This window comes from Ictalurus furcatus, chromosome 10 (genome assembly GCF_023375685.1).
Source record: "Ictalurus furcatus strain D&B chromosome 10, Billie_1.0, whole genome shotgun sequence".
Classification (NCBI taxonomy): Eukaryota; Metazoa; Chordata; class Actinopteri; order Siluriformes; family Ictaluridae; genus Ictalurus; species Ictalurus furcatus.
Genome location: NC_071264.1, coordinates 15,356,294 through 15,382,215, shown reverse-complemented (window position 1 = coordinate 15,382,215; position 25,922 = coordinate 15,356,294). Strand labels below are relative to the sequence as shown.

General features: G+C 37.9%; 1 protein-coding gene across 3 annotated transcripts in view; it reads right to left on the bottom strand.

The window, feature by feature from the left end:
- The window catches only part of patj (PATJ crumbs cell polarity complex component), a 163,792-nt gene that overhangs the window by 15,909 nt on the left and 121,961 nt on the right, over positions 1-25,922 (bottom strand). For all 3 annotated transcript variants that reach the window (XM_053635119.1, XM_053635120.1, XM_053635118.1), the window contains 12 exons: positions 24,247-24,338; positions 14,391-14,463; positions 13,880-13,963; positions 11,879-11,971; positions 11,662-11,730; positions 9,958-10,084; positions 7,092-7,198; positions 4,542-4,625; positions 3,394-3,587; positions 2,580-2,727; positions 805-891; positions 294-420 (listed from right to left, as the gene is read on the bottom strand). In XM_053635119.1, coding sequence (XP_053491094.1) covers positions 294-420; positions 805-891; positions 2,580-2,727; positions 3,394-3,587; positions 4,542-4,625; positions 7,092-7,198; positions 9,958-10,084; positions 11,662-11,730; positions 11,879-11,971; positions 13,880-13,963; positions 14,391-14,463; positions 24,247-24,338 — 1,285 coding nt within the window. The remainder of the gene's footprint in view (positions 1-293; positions 421-804; positions 892-2,579; positions 2,728-3,393; positions 3,588-4,541; positions 4,626-7,091; positions 7,199-9,957; positions 10,085-11,661; positions 11,731-11,878; positions 11,972-13,879; positions 13,964-14,390; positions 14,464-24,246; positions 24,339-25,922) is intronic.

Genomic DNA, 25,922 nt, shown 5'->3' with positions numbered 1-25,922 from the left:
TGTTGTGCATTCCGAGATGCTTTTCTGCTCACGAAGATCGTAAAGAGTGTTTATTTGAGTTACAATCAGTTTTGGCCATTCTCCTCTGATCTCTCTCATCAACAAGGACAGAACCAACAGACTCGCCATTCAATTGAACATTAACTGAAACACTTGGCCTGAATCTGCATAATTTTATGCATTGCACTGATGCCACATGCCTGGCTGATTGGTTAATTGCATGGATGTGCAAGTGTACAGGTGTTCCTATAAGTGGCTGATGAGTGTGTCTAGTTTACAGTGTAAACAGGTACCAGAGCTCTTGCTGTTGGCCTCGTTTCCAGTTCTCTTTGTGCTGCTGGGTAACTGGCTGGGTTGTGGGGCAGTGGGAGGAGACATGGGGGACACAGCATTGCTATTGGTCATATTACATGCATGACTCTGGAAACAGAAGAAGGACAGGGAATGAGCTTAGCAAAGGTAAAACATTATACATAAACAGTCTACACATATGCACACACACACACATCACATTTACACATGTACCATAGTTACTCATGCAAGTGAATGGCCCTATTCTTACAGACAACAGAATACAAAGCCAAGACAAGTTCACACATGCGCAAGCAGACAGTGCTGTATGACAGGGATGAGTGCTGTACATTCAGTACCAGAAAACAGTCCCGTGGTGGATTATGCGGGGTCCAAATGGTGGTCAATGCCACAGCTTGGTTTGGCGTTAGTGGTTAGAGTTTGGAGTGTGTCAAACAGGGGGCATGCAGAGTCAGGAGCGTGCAGTGAGGATCCCACCCTTGATTTACACACCTGGCTTCCCTGGGAAGTGCGTCTGGAGGAGATCCAAGAGGCAGCCTTCAGTCGGCCCAACTCTAGCTGCACCATTCCCCTGGCACACTGCATCAGGGCATAGTGCATGGTATGTGACTGATGCACTCACATGCAATAATGCATACACACGCACACACACACACACGTATGCATGGCACTGTTGTAGTCATCTACTCTCAAGCACAAATTGTGTCTGAAGTGAGTAGCTGTCTAGTCAAAGTCCAGTCAAAAGTTGGTGTTGTACGTCATTTTAATAATGCATACATAAGGTGCCTGCTCTGTGTACGTCATGCTCATCCAGTGTGTTGCTTGTGCACATCGTCAGAAATTAACTCTACAAATATAAACATGACTAGTAAGGGCAGTACACCATAATATGACGTAACGATAGTAGTAGCCGTGTCAAACAAACCCCTGCTTTTCTACTACTCTACACTATCTATAATTATATTACTCATTTCAAGTGCATTTTGGACATGATTTTCCCTACAAAACATTTAATTAACCTTTTATGTCCGAGCCCAACTCAACACATCTTCTTCTAGTTCACAGCATATCAGCTACGCTTCTTTTTAAGGACTTTTACCAAAGCTAGATTGAATTCTCAAATCTGAATAGAAGGTGCTGATTAATTTTCTATTTATTGTCAGCAGTTCTGACAGTAGTGCCGGCTGTAATTCAAATGACAGCTTACAGTTTCTACACTAACAGCTCTGTTCCTTTTAAAAGCACACCCTGCCATGATTAATCCTTACATATTATATGGTGTCAAGTTTTGAAGCTAATCTAACTGTACCTGTATGTCACTCCTCTCACTAACAGTTTGCAAATGGACATGGAAAGGTGCCATTCGGAAATGTGTTTTAGCTCTGTACTGCCCTCCAGTGGAGAAGACTGCACATCTGGAGGATGCGCAAAAGATATGCTCATAAGTATGTGAACAATGCTGCACTCAGTCACATTCAGGTTAAGGCCAAAGCCTTACAGTATTACGAAACACTTCTGTAACCTGTTTACACATCACAGCATGCAATCTTTATTTAAAAAAAAAAAAGCTAATCCATCTCACAAGTTATGAAAACTGTGAAGTAGATCAATGGTCAGGACTTTGCTGGGCGTGCAGTAATGGAAGTGCTACAGCAGTGCAAGTCTGTCACTCTTTCAGTCTTCCTCTCTATTTCTCACACACACACAAACAGCATATTTCATCTAATACCTCCCACTCTATCCCAGATGTATCTCCAGCTTGTATTGACTGCACATTTACAGATAGTGTGGGGCTGCCGAGTGGAACTCTAATTATGAGTGAGCTGACTTCCAGCAGAGCCAAAGTCAAGTAACAAGTATGGAATTCGAAATACCGGAAAACACCACCTCTAGCAAGAACACACGTCTGCTTCATCATCAACAGAGCAAATCACATTAGAAGTACATTAATATAAATATCAATACAGGAACATTTACTAACATTTTAAATAAATGACATCAAATATAATATTAAATGAATAATACTCTATAATGAACATTCGGTATTTCCTGATTTGATATCCGCAGGCTTCACATGAATTCCACATCAGTGACACCAATGATAGGACAATCCTCACTAAACACACATCGATGTCGACACCTTGTGGCTGCTTAAGCAACTGCCTTGTAGCCAGCTTTGACTAAATCTCCTCTAATCCGGTCGGGGCTGCGGTCCGTTATCACTGGCGGTGTTGTAAGCAGGGCTTAAGACTTTAGGCTGTGCTTACCTTAAGGACAGCAGCAACTGTCTCCTGAGAAGCTCGTCTCATGTCCTCTCCATCCACAGACAGGATCTGGTCTCCCTGCATGAGCCTGCCATCCACATCAGCTGCACCACCTTTAACCACATCAGAGATGAAGACACCTGTGCCATTCCTGCAGAAATGAGAGAGGAGATGGAGAGAGTAGGTGAAATAATGTAACAATGCCGTTCCTTTATCACAGTAGGAATGGGCAATATGACAAATATTTCACAGCACAATGTTTGAAGAGAATTTGATGATCCTAACAAGCTTTCCACAAAACAAAGTTGCTTTCTTAAAGTAAAAAAAATTAAATAAATAAAAAGAGAAATAGAAAGGATGGAAAAACATGTAATTATACATTATAATTTTACATTTTTAAAGATTCAGTAGACAATTTTAAAATCAAATAAGCTGTTTCTATTCAGAGTTTGGAATTGTTATGAAGCCAAAATGATAAAAAATATATTGTAATAAACACAGTATCTGGGGGGGGGGGGGTAAATTCTGACATAATTTATCACAATATTGTCACACTGTCATACCTCCCAGCTCTACATACTATGCACTTTTGTGTTATTGCTGCTCTGATATCACTGACTCATCACTGTGTTTCATCCTGTGGGTTTATAACTGAGGAATACCAAAATGTGTTAATGGGGTTTTCAGGACTAGGACATAGACCTTTCTGAGATGACATCAGCATTTCTCAAATGTGATTTACAAAAACTGAACTCTATCATATAGACTAATCCCAAAGCATGGAGTGGAGCTAACCTCTGAAACATTGGCCACCTACCTCTTGCCCACAATGCTGAGGCCAAGACCACGGCCGCTCTTCTTCTGCAGTTCCACAGAGAACACGTCCAGGTTCTCCTCATCACGGTATTGCGCTTCATCCCGCAGAACCGTCAGACGCACTTTAGCAGGAGTCTGTCTCAGAGCTGTGATGGCGTCCTCGTGAGCTACACTGCGCAGGTCCACGCTGTTCACCTACATGATACGACACAGAGCATTACCAAGAGACCTTCAGACAATACAAAATATTCAGTCTTTAGTTACAGTTAGTTACAGTTACATTTATATAGTGCTTTTCTAGACACTCAAAGTTCTTTACATAGTATCGGGGGGATCTCCTCAATCACCACTATTGTGTAGCATGCACCTGGATCTCTTTTATGATAAGTGTCCTTGGATATTTAATGACCATAGAGAGTCAGGACCTTGGTTTATGGACGGTGCTGTTTTTACAGTATAGTCCCTGTCACTATACTGGGGCATTAGGCCCCACACAGACCACATGGTGAGCACCCCCTGCTGGCCTCTTTTACGTATTACAGAGTATAAACTGAATTAAAGATGACACAATAGAAATCATCAAAACAGTTCGTTTTTGTTTAAACTAACAAGGTAAAATGTTAAATAAGAGTGATATTTGCTATCATAGCTAATGACAGGTCAGAGCTATACAACAATTTGCAGAAACATTTTTCTTTAATAGATCAGACTTCCTGGGCGTTAAAACCAGCCTGCAGTACTAATTTTATCCTGCAGATGGAAGCACTTCCTCAGGCTGCTGCAGACCAAAGGGACTCAGTAAGGGTTGGTTTTGGGAGGATCATAATTACAGGTTCGCTTTCACCTAGACACAATCCTGTTCAGTGACTCTTCTTTTCCTTTACTCTTCTCAGGAATGTTTATTTAATTACTGTATAGTTTGTATGTTCTCACTCGATGCAAACTTTAGACCACTTGGTCAGGTGAATCACAGAGCAGTTCCTCGGTTGGCACAATAATAGAATCTGGTTCAGATGAAAAATACAGGTGTGAGAACACCCCTACTATTTTAGGAGCAGTGTTCTTACAATGAAATATATCTGAGATACGGCTCTGCCTTTCTGTCTTACCATCTCTCTTTTTAGTTTTTTTTTTTTTTGGCACTCTCACCTCCAGTATCTGGTCTCCAGCCCACAGTCGGCCGTCCCGTGCTGCTGCTCCCTCCTCATATACCTCATGGATCACTATAGCATCCTGTAAATAGAGAGAGAGAGAGAGAGAGAGAGAAAGAAAGAGAGGGAGCACGAGAGAGAGGGAGAAAGAGTGAGAGAGACAGAGGGCAAGGCTCATAACCCTCAAATGTTCAACTCTGTGGTTGGATTTTATGTCTTAACCTGTCATTGCCCAATACCTCTTAACTTTTCATTTTAAACCTTATAAACACATTTTTAAATGGCACAGAAACTACTACAACTGACTCCCATGTCCCATGACGGATTTAAGCATTACATTCTCATTCAGTGATTTATTTAACAGCACCCAAACCTGTCAAAATATAAACTATTATAATACTAACTAATAAACATTTTTTGTTTTTCATTAACTAACTAATTAAGACAGCTAGCCAGCTCAGCATGCAGGTTCTGTGGTTATGTTTTGGCTGATTATTACTATATTGAACATGATTGGTTTGAATTAGAGATGGTATGACACCACTTTCTCTGATACCACAGATACTGAAACCTTGAGTACTAGCAGATACCGATACCCATCCGATATTGTTTTCTTCAACAACTACATAGCTGTAAAATGTTCTTTTCACAGTTAAACTACTTCACATAAAAATCCCTTACATTGTAAAATGTTATAAATATAATAAAATCAATCCTAACACAAGAAAAACTTTTTTTTTTAATATGTAAACATTTCCAGTTCCAAAAATACATTTTGGTTCCATATCCAATCTGATATTTCTTCTCTGATATCTGATGCAGCATTTTATTTTTATTTTTTGCTGGTGTCAGCCCTATACCGGTACTGGGTATTGAATCAGTGCCATCTCTAATTTGACACAGTTTGTTGTTGTTTTTCTAGATCACAAAACAACATTCCAAAACATTTCCTCTTTTTTTTAACTAAGAAAACATTTCCTTTTTTTTTTTTTTTGAACTTTCTGCATTCTGTATATGTTATGCATCTATATAATCTGAACCATCTGTCCAAAAAAACCCTAACCATTCAAACAATAACATTTTGAGATCAGGGTTTGGATAAACGTATCAATATATGAAAGACATAAATTAAGACAAAGACACAGATAGAAATCGTCCGCTTCCTAGAGAAATGTCAAAACCTTAGAGAGAAACACAAACAGTTCTCACCTTTTTCAGATGAGATGACCTGAATACCTGGGGGCTATTTTCTGTCAGATCAGAGCAGGTATTCTGTGAGGCCAGCTGTCATACTAAGCGGGAATGAGTGGAATACTGATTGCAGCTCAGTGACAAACATATTGTGGTGTAAACATATAGCCTTCTCTCAGAATTCATAGATAGCTCATCCTGAGGCAGAAAACAAAGGCTCGACTGATAACTGCACTATAGTTATTCACTTAATTCCTCTTCAGTAACCACCAGCAATCTTGTCACTGATCTAACCTACGGCATGTTTTTGGGAGGTGGGAGGAAACCACATAACCCAGAGGAAACCCACACTGATATGGGGAGAACATGTGAAACGTCACACAGACAATAACGTGAGCTCAGGATTGAAGTGCGGACCCTGGAGTTGTGAGGTGGCACCACTCACTACCTGCTGCACCCAATGCTAAAAACATCCTTGCTGAACTAAAGCAGTGTAGGATATTACTGTTAAACATTGCTTCAGACTACACCTTGGCTTTATAATGCAAATTGGTGTTTGCTTGAAAAGAAACATTTCCAAATGCAACTGTAAAAGATTTCATTCTCTTGTTTCAAAATGAATCTTAGTAGTGCTGAATGCACTGCAGTCATATACACTGTGCTTCAGGGTCATATCTCTAATGTTTTTGTTTCCTGTACACTCCTGCATTTTAAGTCCAAAAATGTTTCATTCTGGATATTCCAAAGCAAAATGTTCTGATTTTAGTTCTCATACTGACTGATCAGAAAAAAATGCCAGGGAAGAACACAAACTGCCAACAGTCCTCACCTGGTAAATGGTAATGGTAAATGATCTGCACTTATATAGCACTTTTTTAACCTTAGCAGTTCCAAAGAGCTTTACACTGTGCCTCATTCACACACACACTCACACACCAATGGTAGCAGAGCTGCCATGCAAGGCGCTAACTTGCCATTGGGAGCAACTTGGGGTTCAGTGTCTTGCCCAAGGACACTTCGGCATGTGGAGTCACGTGGGCTGGGAATCGAACCGCCAATCCTACGATTAGTGGACAACCCGCTCTACTAAGCCAACTGGTCAGAACTGAAAAAACTGGTCTTCATTTACATCTAAAACAAGCCAGCAATGGATATCAATGTATTTTATTTATTTATGCCATTCTTAAAATTTTTGGATGCCAAAATAAAGACCTTGATTAGCTGGATCATACAGGACTAGGTTAAAAGCAAAATACTGCAAAAATACAGAACTTCTATGAATACTGCTGGTCTAAACTGTGAAAGTGGTCCATATACTTGGTTTAGTGAGCAAGAACAGTGCAGGTGTGTCCCATACCAGCTGTGTGTCTTTTCCTCCGACGATACTGAGACCGAGTCCAGAGCGGCCCTTAGAGATCTCTATCACAGTCTCCTGTCCTGGCACTATGGGACACGTAGCAGGGTCTGCAAACAAGGGAGAAAGAGAGGTAGAACAATGAAGACAAGAAAAAAGTGAGCAAGGGAGATAATCCAAGTGTGGAAATGGCTACTTGTGCTAGATGACACAGAAGAGAAAGTAATCTTATCTTCTGAGATACTACAACAGCCAGTGAGTAAAAGGTTTAAGAAATCAATAACAAATATGTATTTTTCCCCATTTCAGCATTGTAGAGACTGAAACATAAACATTAGAGATAATTCCTGCTGCTAAGATCAATACATAATGATGAAGATTTACATTACAGAAGAGACACAGGGGTTCTGTTTATTTATTAGGGACTAAAATTAATGATTCAATTAAACATTTAGACAGTCTCAGCATGATGTGACTTAAAACCTAAATCTAAACTTAGATTTTGAACTTAATATGCATTTTAGTCATAGTATTAATACTCAGAGTCTAGTGTCTAGTTCTACATCAGCTGTTGAACCACACACACACGCACACACACACGCACACACACACACACACCAAGCAGTACAGGAACAGTTTTTTCTTAATAGTTGTACTTGATCTGATCTGCACATGTGTGTGCGTGTGTGTGTGTAAAAACATGTTAAGATGCTTGTTAGTTATGTTAAGATGCATGATTGTTAGCTAAAGTAAATAGTGAAAAAGTAAGCGAAACATCCAAGTATTGTGCAAAAATAGCATCGGGCTGCATTTATTAATCTTTAGTAATTACTAATTTAGTAATGTTTGCGCAACCCAAACCGAACTAAAATTTCTGGCAGCTTTATAAAAGTTCAAGAAATGCAGATTTTCTTTATACTCGTGTGTACATACTGATGAATGCCAATCATTCATAAACACAGTTGAAATGACAAAGAAAAGGCAAAAATAGATTTACTTGTAGAAGCAGCACCCGAAAAGCAAAAATCTGGAGCCAAATTATGGAAAAAGGTGAATTAAAAGAAAATGGTTTGATATGAAAATGGAGAAATATACATATACACACACATACATACATTATATATTACATACACACACACACAAATATATATATATATATATATATATATATATATATATATATATATATATATATAAAATCACGTAATGTAGGCACAGGACAGAAGCAAGTGCAGGTATAGCAGTTTAATCAAACAAGAAGGAGTGCAAAGGATCTGGCAGAAAACAAAGTCCAAGGCAGGGTAGGGTCAAACGATCAGGCCTACAGGCTAAACAAGGCAGAGCAGAGAATCGAGGTCAACAGGGTAAACAAAGTCGTTAACCAGAAAAGCAAACACGAGATAAGGCTTGGAAATATGACAGCGACTAGGCAACCGAGCGTAATACTTCGTGAAGTCATAGTGTTCAAAAGGTCTCTTATATAGCGTGGTTGTGAGTGCTGTGAATAGGATGCTGGTGTGCGTGATTAGAGTGAATGTGAGTGCTCTGTGAATTGCAGTCCATGGTGGCCATGTTTGTAGGCCACCGTGCAGGATGGGAAATGTAGTTATTGGCTTGCTGCGACATGACATTATATATATATATATATATATATATATATATATATATATATATATATATATATATATATATATAAAACCCAGGTGATCATGGACACCAAGCACATCACACAGAGAAACTGCTATGTTTAACTTAAAACAAAAAGAAAAATGATTATTTAAAGTGAACTGTCACATGGACTCTTGGCCCTCCCCGATGCCATGTGAGGAAAAGCAGAAGGGCATGTATGTGCAGGAAGAGAATGATCCACAGCAGACTAGGGAATATGTGACACATTACAGATTGAGACATACCAGATGGGTCATTTAGTGCTGGCTCTAATAAAATGTTGCACAGCGTTAAAAGAAGATCCTGTGGCAAATGCGACCAAAATACACACCACCTGAGCACGTCCTATTTCATACAGAAGCATTCCTAACTCTAATCACTGGTTTTATTTGTCTTAATTGAAAGATTTATATTGACGTGCTTTCTTTATGTTTTTCACATTTTAGTGCTTATTATGGGATTTCAAATTTGTGCGAGTAACTACACTTACATTTATTTATTTAGCAGACGCTTTTATCCAAAGCGACGTACGAATGAGGAAATACAAGCAAAATTAAAAATGCACAAGCCATTTAAACTTGACAGTGAACTTTATACGATTTGAAGTGGATCAATTGAGGTTTACACTAAATAGTCTGGTTATGTGTAAATTTACACACGCTCAGAAACGTGCGTAGGATACAAATGTTTTTCCGAAATTATGGAACACCAAATTTCTTGGGTAAATTTGCAAATTTATGAATAAATAAAATTGTATTCAGCTTCGTAAGTGGGGCCCAGTGTGTCTAAAACATTGCATACGCTCATCAAATAATCTGAAACAGACTTGCTTACGTGGTTTCTGACCTTTTATTAAACATTAGTTTTGTGACCTAATAGCAGCAATCTTAAAGGCAAATCACATTCTTCTTTAGAATGCATCAATGCACAAAAGCATCAGACTGGAGGTGTAGGCCAAAGTTTGAATGACAATTATGTTAAAAGTGATTCAAATAATAACAGTAATAATATATTTCCAATTTGGTTTATTTTGCCCAACAGTTTTTGTAAGCCAGCATGTGAGGTAGTTTGGACAATGCTAAACTGGTAGCTACACTTTTCTATTATTTTTTTTAAGCATTGTAGTGTTAAAGAAGTAAAGCAAACATATCTTTGGATTTCTGGAGAAGTGTGTGCATTTTAATTCTGGCTGAACTTGTACCTTTGCTGCAGCACTCAAAGTCAGGGCTGGTGCATGAAGGAGGCACTGGAGGCAAGAGTGCTGCCACATCCACAGAAGTTGATGGAAGCTTGCTGGAGTTTCTCAGGCTTTTGGCAAGGCTAGCAGTCTATAGACACAGACAAACAGATGCATGCGCGCGCGCACACACACACACACACACACACACACACAATGCTTTTCCATCACCAATATCCCAAAAACTATTCCAATATTCCATCTAAACATTCATCATATTCTCACTTTCATCACCCCAAAGCAATCCTGCTTTATATTTCTCCTTTTCTATCTCACACAGGGTTTTCATGTCCGCTTCACACTGCTAAAATTACCCGACCCCAATATCCCATCTGAACACACTACCCCAGTATCCCATTTAAATGCTCATCACTTCCTTACTTTGAACACCACAGGCATTCACTGTCTTCTTATTCGATCTTGCTTTCAATTCTCTCTCTCGCTCTCCCTCACACACACACACACACACACACACACACACACACACACACACACTCCTTTAAAAATGCATTTTCACTGTAATGACATAAAAGATTTAGTGTTGGAACACATTGTAATATTAATCTGCCTATCATATTATACTGCCACAGACTGAGGAAGCGTCAGTAGTGCTACACAAACCACAGGACATAAAAATAATAACAAGAAAACAATATCATAATAAACAAGTAGTTTTTCAGGGATGTTTTTATTTTTCCACAGTAATGTTTACTTGACACTGAAATTTAGGTAGATTTAATATTTAGGCAACCTAAGAGTCATGTTCAATTTTACCGTCTTTTGATACGCCTTCAATCAGGACTATTTTTTGCACCTCCAATACCTTCCAATACATTAAAATTAAACCTCAAATAGCTTCAGTCATGTCCATAAATATTTGGACATCGACAAAGTTGTTGTTATTTTAGCTGTCTACCATAGCATAAAGGATTTTAAGAAGTGCAGACTCTTAGCTTTAATCATTTGCATCCAAATAGGGGGAGTGGTGTAGGAATTATAGCACTTTTTTTTTTATATATAGTACTCAGGACCAAAAGGGACCAAAATTAATGAGACAACTGGCTGCTCAGCTGTTCCATGGCCTGGTGTGGGTTATTCCCTCATTATTTCACTTTCAAGAAAGCAAATAAATGGTCTAGAGCTGATTTCAAATCTGGCATTTGCATTTGGGATCTGTTGCTGTTAACTCTCAATGTGAAGTCCAATGAGTTGTCACTACCAGAGAAGCAAGACATCATTAGGCTGAAAAAGTGTGTGTAAAACGACCCTGAAGTTGGTTTTTCTGTACCAGTGTGTCATTCCTCTTATACCACAGCAATTTACATACTGTCAGAGCCAAAATACCGTCAGAGCATGTCATTATAGAAAATTAAATCAACACCTTCTGACCCATTAGATTATAGAACTTGACAGAAAAAGTGACAGAAAACTGACTTAAATATACATTTTCAGCACAGACAATTTGCTTATTGTTTTGTAATTGAAACTAGATTGTAATTGAATTAGAATTGACACAATTTACAATTACAAATTGCATATTGTTTTTGATGAGCATTTTGCCAGGATCAAGCAATTCATTTAGCAAAAAATGTTTAGGAATTGTGCATTTTGAGTTATTTTGCGCTATTAAAAGTGTAGCAGGGAAACTTAAACATTTAAAACACACACCTTTTCCAATGGTGGTCTGGAAACATCCTCACTCACAGTCTCTAACGTTCGTTCTGAAGACTTTAGCGTCTAAAAAAATAGAATTGTAAAAAAAGAAGAGCTCCTCAAATTAACAAAGCAAAAAAAACAAAAAAAAACAACACAAAGCAAAAAGTACAGCACAGTATTTTCTTTGTTTGTCAAGGTGAAGATGTTAATTATAGAAAACATCACTCACCTTAGAGGCAGCCTCGCCATCCTGGAAGCTCTTGACAACTGCCTCTGCAGACACTGCGCTCTCTGGAGTGGCCTCACTCGACTCCTCCGGGATCTGAGGTCAAAATAAAACAGCAATGACTTCTCTTATAGTCACAACTAGGCCAGGCCTCTGCCTCCGAGCTCCATATAGGACAAAGAGGCATTTAACACCACTGAATAAATGGAAGAGAATGACAAATATTCAACTGGTTTGAGAAATGGGGAAGAAGAGCTGTGTGAAAATAGAACTCAGACTGTTAACACACACCGACTCAGGTCTGGGTTAAAGAACGGTGTTTACTTACAGCAATGAAAAGTAAAATAATGAAAAAATGATTTATAATGTTTAAAACAATCAAATAATGAGTACTAGCTTTTAGTAATACCAATCCTACAGAACTATTGCTTACTAATAATGGCTCATATGGAAAGAAGCATGTGAACATCATTATATTGCTATAAATCTGTTATAACACAATTCATCCTCTACAGTCTCAACAAAGATTACATTCCAGATTACAATGGTTACTGGGTAGGTGGGGTTCGTCGAGGATTTAGTACAACTTTAACGCTCACTCAAAACAACACTGAGTCTGAAATCCACAATCGGACTCAGTCACGGTGCATCTTAAAATTTGAAGAACAAATCATAACTCATAGGAACTTCCACAGAACTTTCGTAGAAAGAAACAAAAAAAGAATGCTTTAAAAATATTCCTGTTCTAAAATCCAATATTGATCTGGTTCTGTGTGGAGAAACTTTATCGGCACTATTTTAGCTAACACTTCAAGCAATACTTTACTTTATATAGAGTAGTTTTTTCAACTCAATCTTTATCAATCACGACCGCAGAATGTGCAATTACTATGGATCATCATTTCAAAAAAACATTTGTTAAACACTAATTAATTCTTCAGTTGAAGGTTGTGGATTAAGTGCTATATTATCAGCCCTTTTGTAGATGGGAATACTTTTCCAGATGGAGGAATGTGAGTTTGTGTGTTACTAATGTAGTGGATGCCACGCAATATTTGTATTGCTCCAGAGAGAGAATATGTTACCACAGACCTTCATTAGAGTATAACTGGTGTAATTTGAATGTGTATCATGTAGTCACATAGAATAGTCACAGTCTCAAGGACTGTTGTCAGATTTTAAAAACAGTCTTTAACGCTTCCATTATTTAGTTTTTCAGCTTTCAGTCTGGGGAAATTTTTTGTGTGTGGTACAGATGAGAGAGATAGAAATTAGGTTAAAAACAGAAGTATACTTTTAAGGCAGGGGTTTTCAAATATTTTATAATCACCCCTTTAACTATGAAAAAACAAACACTGACACAGATGCCTTCAGTACAGATTTATTTTACAAACAATTTTTTTTAAAAATTAGGCACATTATTTAAATGTGTACAATATAAGTTAATGGAGTTTTTTTAGTATCTGAACTTTCCACCCATAGAATACAATTTTATCATTATTAGATAATAGAGATAGCACCAATGTGATACTCAGGATCCATATCACACTGATACCAGCAAAAACTGGTGGATTGGATATTGAAGTGGAAAAAAGGTGTGTGTAAGGCGTGTTTTTAATCTTTGTATTTTTTTTTTTTTTAAGTGCTTCAGTTAAAAAAAAAAAATTAAAACGGAGGATTTTTAAAATAAAAATATGGGTTTCAATATTTGCTGATACTCAAGGTTCCATAATCAGTATCGATATCTGAAAGTGGTATCATGCAGTTTTTATAAGACAAACATTAGATTTGAGTTGACTTTATAGTCATAATGACCGTGATGATGGTGGATTGTTGTTTCTGCCACTGTAATAAAATTTGAAAACTATGGAGAACCTTAAGAACCATGTCTTTAAGGCATATAACTGGACCCCGATGTGCACTGTTGTACCTTTCTGTGTATTTTCTATAATGTTAGCTACTGCAGTAGAAAGAAGATTGATGCAAAGCATGAACATGTCGAACCTTGCTCAGCAGGGGCTCTGGGAGACACTCCAGGGGCTGAGGCTTCTCTGCAGGTACTGCAGCTTCTGGAAGGCTCGCATGAATCTGAAATCCATGATCTCACTTCAGATATGGTGCTTCATAAAAGTGAAAGAACAAATCACAACTTGCTACAACCTCTAGGTTCCAGTTCCAGTAGCAGGCAAGGGCTCCATGTCTGACTACATGATAGCAGAGAATATTTATCACTATCCATTCAGTGGCTTTCACTGCTGTAACAATAACGCATTTAGAGCTCCAGTGATGTTTCCTTTAAAACTGCTACATGGGTATTATTATAAATGCAGCCTGGTGGATTTCAAACTGGTGAAATGTTCTAGCCGAGAGCATGGGGTGGGGTGCGTGTGTGTCTTTTTTAAAGAATATATTACATTTTGATGCAGTGAAACCCTTCCTACAGGGATTATCTGTTCCAAAAGTCTAATAGTACAACATATCCAGAGAGACATTGAGAGAAAAAATTATACTACACCTCATTTGAGGAGAGAAAGGAAGGCTGATAGGGGAAAGGTGGAACTGCCATTTGATTGATAGCGTCTTCATTCCTGTGTAAGAGATAAAAACATATCCATTAGTTGTGATGACAGTAGGCATTCATATATACTATTACACAGTACTGAATAACCATCAGGTTCAGAGAATGACAAGTCTGGTTATTCTCCTTTGAGCTCTGTCATCAACACGGTGTTTCATCCTGCAGACTCTTCACTCACAGGATGTTTTTTGTTTTTCGCACCATTCTGTGTAAACTCTAGAGATTGTTATGTGTGAAATTCCCAGGACATCAGCAGTTTATGAAATACTCAAACCATCAAAATGGCACCAACAACCATGGTATTATCAAAGTCACATAGATCACACTTTTTCTTGATTCTCATGTATAATGTGAACATTATCTGAAGCACTTGACCCGTATCTGCATGATGTTATACATTGTGCTGCTGCCGCATGATTGGCTGATTAGATAAGTGCATGAACGTGCAGGTGTACCTAATAAAGTGGACGATGAGTATATATTAATGTTCAGACATGTTTAATTATTTTTGAAATCTTTTCGAATCTTTGCCTTATATAATTTGCTGGCATAGATGTAAGAGCTTAGGTGTCTTAGCAAGGCTTGCAGAATCTTTGTATATACCCTTCAGAATATCCATTATTCATCTTCAGATTTCCTTTTAAATTCAAGAAACATAGGACTGTCCTCAAAATGCAAGGTACCTCAGAAGTTCATAGTGACATTCTTAAGATCACAAGAGCGTTTTGAAATCCGTCAGAAAACACAGAGATGTGTTTGTTGAACATGTTTTGTGAAGGGAAAAGTATTCAGTCTCCAAACTGAGACTGAAAGGGAGTCAAAGAAGGTTCAAAACACCAATTCTCCACCACACACCGTACCAAACTGGAGGAAGCAAGGTTACATTCAACATGTTCATCAAACGTTCATCTATGTTGGACAACAGAGGGTAAATTTAATATACTGCCATGTTTTGGTGTCTGGATCAACACATTTTTTTCTCATTGAAATCAAAGGCAAGTTTTCAACAGCTGCAAAATGTCCTTATGATCGATGCAACAAATGCTTGGGGAAAACAAACTCTCATCTGTCCTGCTCTCAGCAAGTGAAAGCACAAATGTCACCTTCTCACTTATAACCCCCCCAAAAAAACATATTGCACAAACAGTCAGCTGTCATTCATCTGCAGTGTCCCAGTTCCCCAGGTTTGCTTTACATGTCTCAGTGTTTCTCTCTCTCTCTGCTCCACATGCACAGAACAAGCTTTCTGAAGCCTAGCTAAACACAAAGGCAGCTGCTAAAAACGGTCTACGGTTGTGTGGAGAATTGAAGGAGCACACAAAGCAGTGCAACAGCAAAAATGAGCCTCCACAGAGCCCATGTCAAATATCTGAGCAGCTCCAAAACATGGCACAAGGGAGCAGACTGTGACAGAGCAGATGTGCTGGATTTAAGAGAATTTTAAAATGTATTGTTGTGAAGTAAATGATATGATGTTCATGAGCTGTTTATTTAGCCATTACAACTTTCTATATAGTAACAGCTATTGTTACTGTTTCTATAGTAACAGCCAATTCACAGGGACTTATATGGCAGATGAGCTGCATAATCTAAGGATTATAATTAGAGATGCACAGATACTAAATTTCTCAGCTGATACGATAACCGATAGTTCTGCCTTTTATGCTTTCTTTTAAATGAATAATAATTAATTCCACAATTCTGAAAGAAATGCGAATTAAAACTTTATTCTCTCTATTTCAACAAGTTTTCACAGTAACTGGTCTCAAACAGAAAACACATTACTCTAATTAACATTAACACATGAACTAAACTTTTAAAGATTAAAGTAAGATTTCTTAACTTATTGAATGTTATTAATTCATATTAACAGAATCCTGTTAGACTCACATTCACTCACCACAAACAAAAGCATTTCTACTTTATAATTGAACATCAAACTTGTAACATATATGCCTAGTATAAACTTTTTTTGATGATATCAACTCATATTAACATTAAAAGTATATGAAACATACTACTCTACAAATATATTTTTCTGTGCAATACATACAATTATTCAACTCATCTACATTTAAATCTTTCAATGGTGTACTGGCCCTTTAATTCAGTGGGAGCAGTGTGAGTAGCACAGAGGAACTCAGCAACATGACGAGCCACAATGTTTTTGTTTTATTACTGGAGATGGCACGATACCACTTTCTTTTCTGATAGCAATACTGATACTGAAACCTTGAGTATCAGACGATATTTATACACAACCATTATTTTTTTTTCTCAGTAAAAGCTACCAAACTTTGAAATTATAATTTTTTTTAACTGATGCGCTTAAAAATGACAGGAAATATACAAAGTGAAAAACACAGTGAATATTATTATTATTATTATTATTTTTTTACAAACAGCAATAAACCCTTCGATTGCAAATATAATAAATATAATAAAGTATAAAGTATAAATATAATAAAAGTCAACCCTAACAAACAAAACCCACACACTCAAGTCTCTTTATAAGTAAACATTTTCAGTTCCAAAAAAAACTTTTTCAAATCCAATTCTAATCTTTTCCATTTGTTACAGGATTGCTCAAATTCCTTCTTTTTTCCACCAATATCTCACCCACAATCTTTTGCTGGTATCTGCCCAATACCAACCCTGGGTATCACATCAGTGCCATCTCTACTTATTACCTTAAGCAAAAGTGAGGGAACAAATATTTATAGCTGTTATAACATAAGAAATAACAGAAAGCAACTTTTGGAACCCATGGATATTCCACAACATTTAATGTAGCTATAAAAAGATTTTTAAAAACTATGATGTGTCAATCTTTAATAAATAAAGCAGTAATCTCTAAATTACATAGGTCGAAGAGAAATTAAACACTTCAGGAGGGACAGTTATAGGAGAATAATCAACTTCGGGTGGTAACAGTATCTCCAATTCATGTCTCGCTGCATTGCACCATCTTCCTAACAGCAAACCCCCAAGTGTTTTATTCCTTACTTGCTATAAAAGTCTTTCTCTCGCCACATGATTGAGTCCCAGTCTGGAAGGATGAAGGCACAAAATGGAAAGCAGCTACTGCAACTTTTTCCCAAGCCACCCACAGAGAACTGGTGAACAGCTTAGAGCACTGGGAGCAGAGCTCTAATAGATGATAAAGCAGATGCTCAGACTGGATGTTGAATTGTATTGACACAAAGGTGAAGCCTGGCATCCATCCTTGTTCAGTGAGATTACAGCCAAGTGCATGCTGGAACCCCAACCAGGGCAGTAGTGGGGTTTGTCTTAGATCCTACACAGTCAGAACAGGAACAGCTTCTGGTTCATTTCATTCATGTTTCCTACAAATGCTATAAAAGCATAATAAAGCTGTTCTACTTTACAACTCAGTTTTTACTTCCTACTGCAATGTCTGCATGCATCCTGTATGTATAGCAAAATTCCATAAAGAGCGACTTCATTTGCCCATTTGCATATTTTTTTAATGGTATGAATTATAATGCAATCCATGTCCATCCACACTCCCACAACAAAACATCGTAAAACAAATGCATCATTCAGCATGTATAACTATAACAACATCATCATCTTCCATCTTCTCCTCCATTGTGTGGGCTTTTCTAAGACTCATTACTTTCTTCTTAATGGATTGTAAACATTTTGCAGACGTGCTTCATTTATCACAATGAGAATACCCAAAATGAACATAATGTAACAAAAGATCTCTTTGCCTCTTTGTCTTTCAGTCCCTTTCTGAAGGTTGGTCCTTTTCTCTCTAGCTCCTGTCGCTTGCTTATGTTGTGTTTGCCATTTAACTGACCCTTTTCCAATTACTCTTAATCTGTTTTCCGTCAAGGTGAGTTCAGGAGAGGAAAGTGCTCTCGGCTTCGAACATTTGAAATTGAGAAATTTAATCTTTGATTCATCTGTCTGTAGGACTTTGTTCCAGGAGAGCAAACAGCTCTTTCTGACCTTGAGGCAGTGGTTTGGAATTTTTTTTTTTTTTAGCAAACTCTCTGAGGTCATACTTGTGGGGTTTTTTTTTTGTTTGTTTTGTTTTTTCTAAAAAAAAAAATCTTTATGGTGGTCTGTGCTGACAACCTGTCCAACCTGACAACCTGGAGTGTGTTCATCATTTTTAATCTGATAATTTATTCAAAAGGTAATTTCTTAGATTATATCGGACTGTGGACTTCTGAGGTCAGGCTCGTTGCTATGTTCCAACGTATTCTTGATTTTTGTGAATGAACTGTTGATTTGGACTCTCCTTGTGGTTTGCCTCTGACATTTCGGAGTGGGATTTTTTTTTCAGCCTCGTGATAACATTTACGAGTAGGCAACACCTAGAAAATCCAAATGTAAATGCTACATGTAGAACCAACTGTAGACACAACATTAAAAATGAGATGTGGGTAAAAATATAGCAATCAACTGCATGTACTTTCATTCCAAAAGGTTTATGATTTCAATGTTGTTAAGCCATAAATACCTTCTAGTTAAAACATGCTACACTTTATCCTCATAGCCACTGGTTTATTTCAAATCCATTACACTACAGCAGAGGTTCACAAACCTTTTTGACATCAGGAATCTCTTGAACTGGAAAATAAAATCCACAGAACCCTTCGGTACACATTTATTTCATTCATTTATTTCCACATTATTCAAATTAGTTCAATATTAATAGTCTGTGTCTTAAAGCCATTAATGTAATGGCTATAAATCTAATTATTTTGATCAACTATTTATTTCCATGAACTACTTTGTCTTTTCATTTTCAACAATAGAACACATTAGGGCTAATTTAACATGATTTATAGTTCTACTGTTTTTTGAGTTATTGAGTTTTGAATTAAATTAATTCAATTCAAATGACCAGTCAAACAGGCTCATAAAAATAACAGCTTTATAATAACTTAGGTTGGGTTGTGATCAGCACTGTAACTATATATTGGGGTCAGCTGTAGCTCAGTCGTTAAGATCAGAAGGTCGTGAGTTCAAATCCCAGCACTGCCAAGCTGCTACTGCAGGGCCCTTGAGCAAGGCCCTTAACCCTCAAATTCTCAGTTGTATAACTGAGAAAAATCTAAGTTGCGTTGAATAAGGACATTTGCCAAATGCCATAAAACTGTAAAAAATAAATAAATAAATAAATAAATAAAAATTAAAAACAGGGAACCCTGGGGTTCCTTGGACTTCACTTTGAGAACTAGAGTGCAGGGTCAAAAACAGCAAAAGCAGTTACTATCCATCTTACAGAGTACATACAGATTGAGCAATCATTCATTTGGTTCCATCCGTCCAGGATGGAACATTATTCCATCACAGGGCCACACACCCACACACACACAAACACACACACACCCACCCAGGGGCAATTTAGAGTCATCAATCCATCCAGTCACCACATGTACCTGAAGCTGTTCTTGCTATGACTGTATGGAATCTAAGACGAGCCTCAGTGCTATCATGGCCCTGCCATGTCCGGGGTTCCAGCGTGCATCTGGCCATGCTCTGTGTCAATACAATCCCCCAGCCAGACTGGGCATCTGCTTTATCATCCATTAGAGTTGGGCTCCCAGTGTGCTAAGCAATCCTCCAGTTATGTGTGTGATGCTTGGTCAAAAAAAGGCTTGTGCCTTCATGGTTTTGGGAGGAGCGAGGAAACCGGAGAACCCAGAGTAGAACATGCGAAACTCCACACAGACAGTAACTTAAGCTCAGGATTAAACTGGGGACCCTGGAGCGGTGAGTCATTGACCCAACCCTACACCACCATGCCATTTTGATACAGTGTAGTCTGTACATAATGTCGTGTAACAAGTTAATCTCAGTTAAACCGAGTTCTCATCAATGAGTTATCCCTCACGCTGATGTGCAACATGATCTGATCATCAAAGGCACCACAGGCTGCAGCAAGGTGACATTTTTCCATTACTGCTCCAGACAAAAGCCTTTTCTTCCTGACTGTTGCCCACTATTGTTTCCATGGCAATACATTTTGAGGGCCCATTTCCCCCCCATGATATCGAATCAGTTCTGACAAATGACCTTTGATACAAGAAAACATCATTCACACAGGTCTATGCTGCCTTCACAACATTCTGCTACCAAAACTTTTGTGAAAGCCCTGCTGCCATGCTACAGAAACTCTTTTTGACTAGAACTATTGAAACGATTCACGGAAATCAGTCCATAACACCACATTTTGTTTAATGGCTAGACACCCGGCTGGTACTACATGTTTAAAGAAGATAATTGTCAAAAAACAAACAAAAAACAAAACAAAACAACAACAAAAAAAAACAGCGCTCAGATCAACGTCTCACGCATATATATATATTTTAAATTATGAAACATTTTATGAAAGGGTCTAAAAACAGCATGGCAATATCATAATTGCTGATTGGTCAAACTGCTCATATTCTAATCTCATTAATTAAAATTATGAGTGTGCTCCATAATTACCATCACAAGATAATGGACGCAATCAATGATATACAGCCAACAAGTGTCCCGAGGACAAAACAAACTGTATGGGAAACACACTGTGTACAGCAACAGATATACCAGTAACCATACACCTACAAAGTTAATTATATGGCAGGTTTACCTGATAATCTGGCCTAGTGGGCATTTCAAGTGAAGTTATATTGCACTATGAGGAGCGTGGAGTTAATAAATGGATATTCCGTTAACTGCTAGCTGGTTAACATATTTCCACTGTAATTAAACTTAGTGGAGGCGTCACATGCGTTGATGTGCTTGACAGATGAATTATAGAGAAATACTGTACAGAAATATTAACCACAGCTAAATCTATACTGAATGTCAGTTCAATAATGGAGCAGCCCTTTGGACTACATAAGTATGGAAGTAAAGGTTAATTGCCTCACTCCTGAAATATGTAGCAATCATAGTTCAGGTTCCCTCTGCTCTCCCTATGCTGACGGTCGTCATACATGCAGTGTAGTTTCTGGTGTAAAATGGGACTAATTTGCAAAGCAGAGCTACCTCGTTTGTGTCCATTATAGATTAAGACTTTTAACTGAGTTGTATTGAATGTTATTAGAAAAGTATTTTCTCTTTTGTTCCACAGGCTTCATATCTGGCCACCAGCTCCTGCCTGCACAGCCTAAAGATTGTTTTTATGATAATGCTGTTTGTTGGCTAAAAATCCTGCCAGACATGTCTATTCTTTTACAAATTCTCTGACTTCATGTGTATGCAGAACAAAAACAAATATTCTAACATATAAATACTGATGGCCTAAATGGGTAGCCAGGTATTTGAATACCCATGCACATCCCTGAGTGACATCATAATTCTGAAATAATTGCATTCCAATAATAAAATATATTCCATTTAACAAGGCATGGACTGACAGGTGACGGCTCCTCTAACACCACTTTATCATCTGGTAGATGATATAAAAATATGTCATAACACTGCAGCGATATTATCCACCTGTCATTTCCATGGAGCTCACATCAATCCTCTTTAAGAGTTCCACATGCTCTAATATTCACTTAGCACATTACAATACCTGATCCTCTACTGCTCACTGAGCCACTTTATCCTCTTAAGGTGTGTCAACAGTCTCGGTTAAAGGGCTGATCTGGGAGCAGTTTTGCAAGGCTAATTAGTAACAGATAGATAAGGCAGGGATGTGAGCTGTGTCCAGAGCTCTTGGCTAAACAGAACACAAGGACGCTGCAGGAAAAAAAAGCAGCACAGCCTCATCACACACAGACAAAGCTTCAGAATGACTGCTTTTAGCACTTAGACACATTAAAGTGAAATACATTTTATGTATACAATTAGATTTGTTCTACAAATCTAAATAAATAGGACTAATATGTTTGACAGAATTCTGCCCAAGGAAGATTTCAGAATCAATCACAGCCATGGCATGGACTTCAACAGCATACATGAGCTCAAATACAATAAGTCTGATTTGGCAAGATCAGTCAAACCAAGGACACCAACTAGCTTCTGATAACACTGTACACTGAGAATGGCTAATGGCACATGAAGATGCAAATTAATCCAAAGCTATAAGTGGTTTAAAGATTCCTTGAGTTATAGACGCATTAGTCAAATGCATATAAATAATCTGGAGAGTATGCAGAAAACTGCCTCCAGGGCCAGACTCCTTATCTTGTCTACATGGGCCTCTAGGCAGCCTTTTTTTATAGACAAGGAAAGGTAAACAATGCGAAGTATGGTAAGCATCCAGCTCAGCCAGTTACTTTTACTGTGAATGAAATAAACATTGCTAGGGCTTTTCCACAATGGTGTAACTTATCACTGGCAAGGGATGAAGCTGGATGTGGAATGTGGTGTGTGTGTGTGTGTGTGTGTGTGTGTGTCATATATATATATATATATATATATATATATATATATATATATATATATATATATATATATATATATATATATATATATAAAATACTTAAATGACTGAAGTTAAATGTAAATGCATGCTTATTAAATGGTAAAGCATCACAATTTGACTTTAATAGGTTTTAACATGCAGCCTAGATATGGAAATTTATGCTTGGGTTCAACAGACTATACAGGCTATCATCTGTTATGCAGACTACCCAATTACCAGAAGGCAGTATCGTGAGAACACCAGCACTGCAGCAAAACTAATCACCATACCACTGCTATCCGTTCTGCTATCTCTTTTTCACAAAATGCATGTTGAACACAACAGCATAATTATTCATTCTAACCATACACATAAAACTCACATAACCATAATAGCTAAATAAATAAAAGAAAATGACATCACATTTAGGGCTGCAGCTTATTATATGCAATAGTCTAATCTGCAAATGCACAACGAATGATATTGCTTAGAAATGTTTTATTTGGCAACACAGAACAAAAACGTCAAAATGAGATGGATAACCACTACAGATCAGTGTGAGCACTGAGTCATGCTCCTACATTTCCATTAGTGTAACTATATGCATTAGAGGACAGTAGGGAGGAAAATTTGTTGGTTTTTTATTACTTTATTTATCACAAAAGGATCACTTGGGTTCTTGGTCAAGTACATTTATGCAGTAACTACATGCATTAATATAAATAATTTTTTGTTCAAAGGCTTTGGAGTGGTGAAATCCCATTATATGAACGAATCAGTGTTTCTTTTGTTTATTTGTTGGATTGGCAATTTGGTCACTTGTCAAATCCAAATCCAACCCACCCGCCAGCTCTCCTCTATCACATGATAGCTAGCAACCAGGAAGAGTGAAGGCTAGCATGCACAGGCAATTTTGCTCTCTAGATTTCCTGCCACAGATAGCTCGGCCATCGCCAGGATTTGAACTTGCGATGATAGGGTGAGTGCTTTCCTGGTGCACTGCTTCCGGACCTGAATCGGTCTTCCTATCTATGACAAGGAGCTGGCTAATCTTTGAATCCATCTTAATATTTCAGGTATTTTCTCTATAAAAAAAATAGACTGTGATGTTGCAAGGCAGACGTAAGAATCGTTTAATGGTCTTAGAGAAACACTGGAGTCAAAGTACCACTCAGCAAATGTCACAAAGAAAAAATAGGCCAAGCTACCTGTGCAATTTGTTAAACCAGATGGTATACACTAAAAGCTTAATTAGCAATACTTCAGTGTCAGTGTAATGGCAAACATTGACTATTCTATGAGATGTTGAATAAACGAACAGAAGAACAGTGTGTTTATGCAGTATGAGAGAAGGCCTGTGACATGGCCTGTGCATTGTGACTGTGTGTGCATGACATGTTTTCTCACCTGAGCAGCACCAGCTTCACCTTGGATGCAGCGCTCTTTATTATGGCTGATGCATTTTGATGGCTCCGCCCATAAAGCACCTGGTTATTGATCTGAAGGTCAAAAGACAGTAGTGACAGTAGTGCTGGCTGTAATGTGTATGTTAAATGTGCTCATTATAATATAATATTTTTTATACACTCAATTCACTTTAATCGAAATACCGGTACATCTGGCCGTTTATGTTTTTTGCACTATTGTGTGTGAAATTCCCAGGAGATCACCACTTTCTGAAATACTCAAACCAATCCATCTGGCACAACCAACCATGCCATGGTTCAAGTCGCAGAGATCACACTTTTTCCCCATTCTTATGTTTGATGTGAACATTCACAGAAGCTCTTGACCTGTATCTGCACTGTGCCGCTGCCACAGGATTGACTGATCAGATAACTGCATAAATGAGCAGGTGTTCCTATTAAAGTGGATGGCGAGTGTATAGTAACAGCTTATTCACACAAAATTGTATAGTGGATGTTCGACATAAATCTAATAACAGATTAAACAATTCAACACTAACTGATGTCGACTGGGAAGTAACCAACAAGTCTAGTCCTTCGAGTTTTAAAGACTGTATGCCTGAAATACCCTTAAATTATTCTTCAAACAGGAAGGAGGCTTTGGAGAAGAACTATTTTAGACATTTGCCCTTGCTGTGAACTTGACCCTGTTTGGATCAACCTCAGAATCTAATCAGTCCATCTGCTAGTTGCAATCATAATTCCACATAAATCTTAAAAAATGATTTAAAAACACGTCTGCTTGAGATTTCACCCCGATAAGAACCTCGACGAATGCATGGACTGACATACAACCCGAAAACATAATGTCTAAATGAATAAGGAATAAAACGGATTTGTTATTTAACAAAGAAAATGTATAACGCTCGATATGGTGAAGTTTTCTGTATGCACATGTTTATTTACCAAGTTTATTTGGTATGTACAGTGAGGGAAAAAAGTATTTGATCCCCTGCTGATTTTGTATGTTTACCCACTGACAAAGAAATGATCAGTCTATAACTTTAATGGTAGATTTATTTGAACAGTGAGAGACAGAATAACAACAAAAAAATCCAGAAAAACGCACATCAAAAATGTTATAAATTGATTTGCATTTTAATGAGGGAAATAAGTATTTGACCCCTCTGCAAAACATGACTTAGTACTTGGTTTAAAAACCCTTGTTGGCAATCACAGAGGTCAGACGTTTCTTGTAGTTGGCCACCAGGTTTGCACACATCTCAGGAGGGATTTTGTCCCACTCCTCTTTGCAGATCTTCTCCAAATCATTAAGGTTTCGAGGCTGACGTTTGGCAACTCGAACCTTCAGCTCTCTCCACAGATTTTCTATGGGATTAAGGTCTGAAGACTGCCTAGGTCACTCCAGGACCTTAATGTGCTTCCTCTTGAGCCACTCCTTTGTTGCCTTGGCCATGTGTTTTGGGTCATTGTCATGCTGGAATACCCATCCACGACCCATTTTCAATGCCCTGTCTGAGGGAAGGAGGTTTTCACCCAAGATTTGACGGTACAAGGCCCCCGTCCATCGTCCCTTTGATGCGGTGAAGTTGTCCTGTCCCCTTAGCAGAAAAAAACCCCCAAAGCATAATGTTTCCACCTCCATGTTTGACGGTG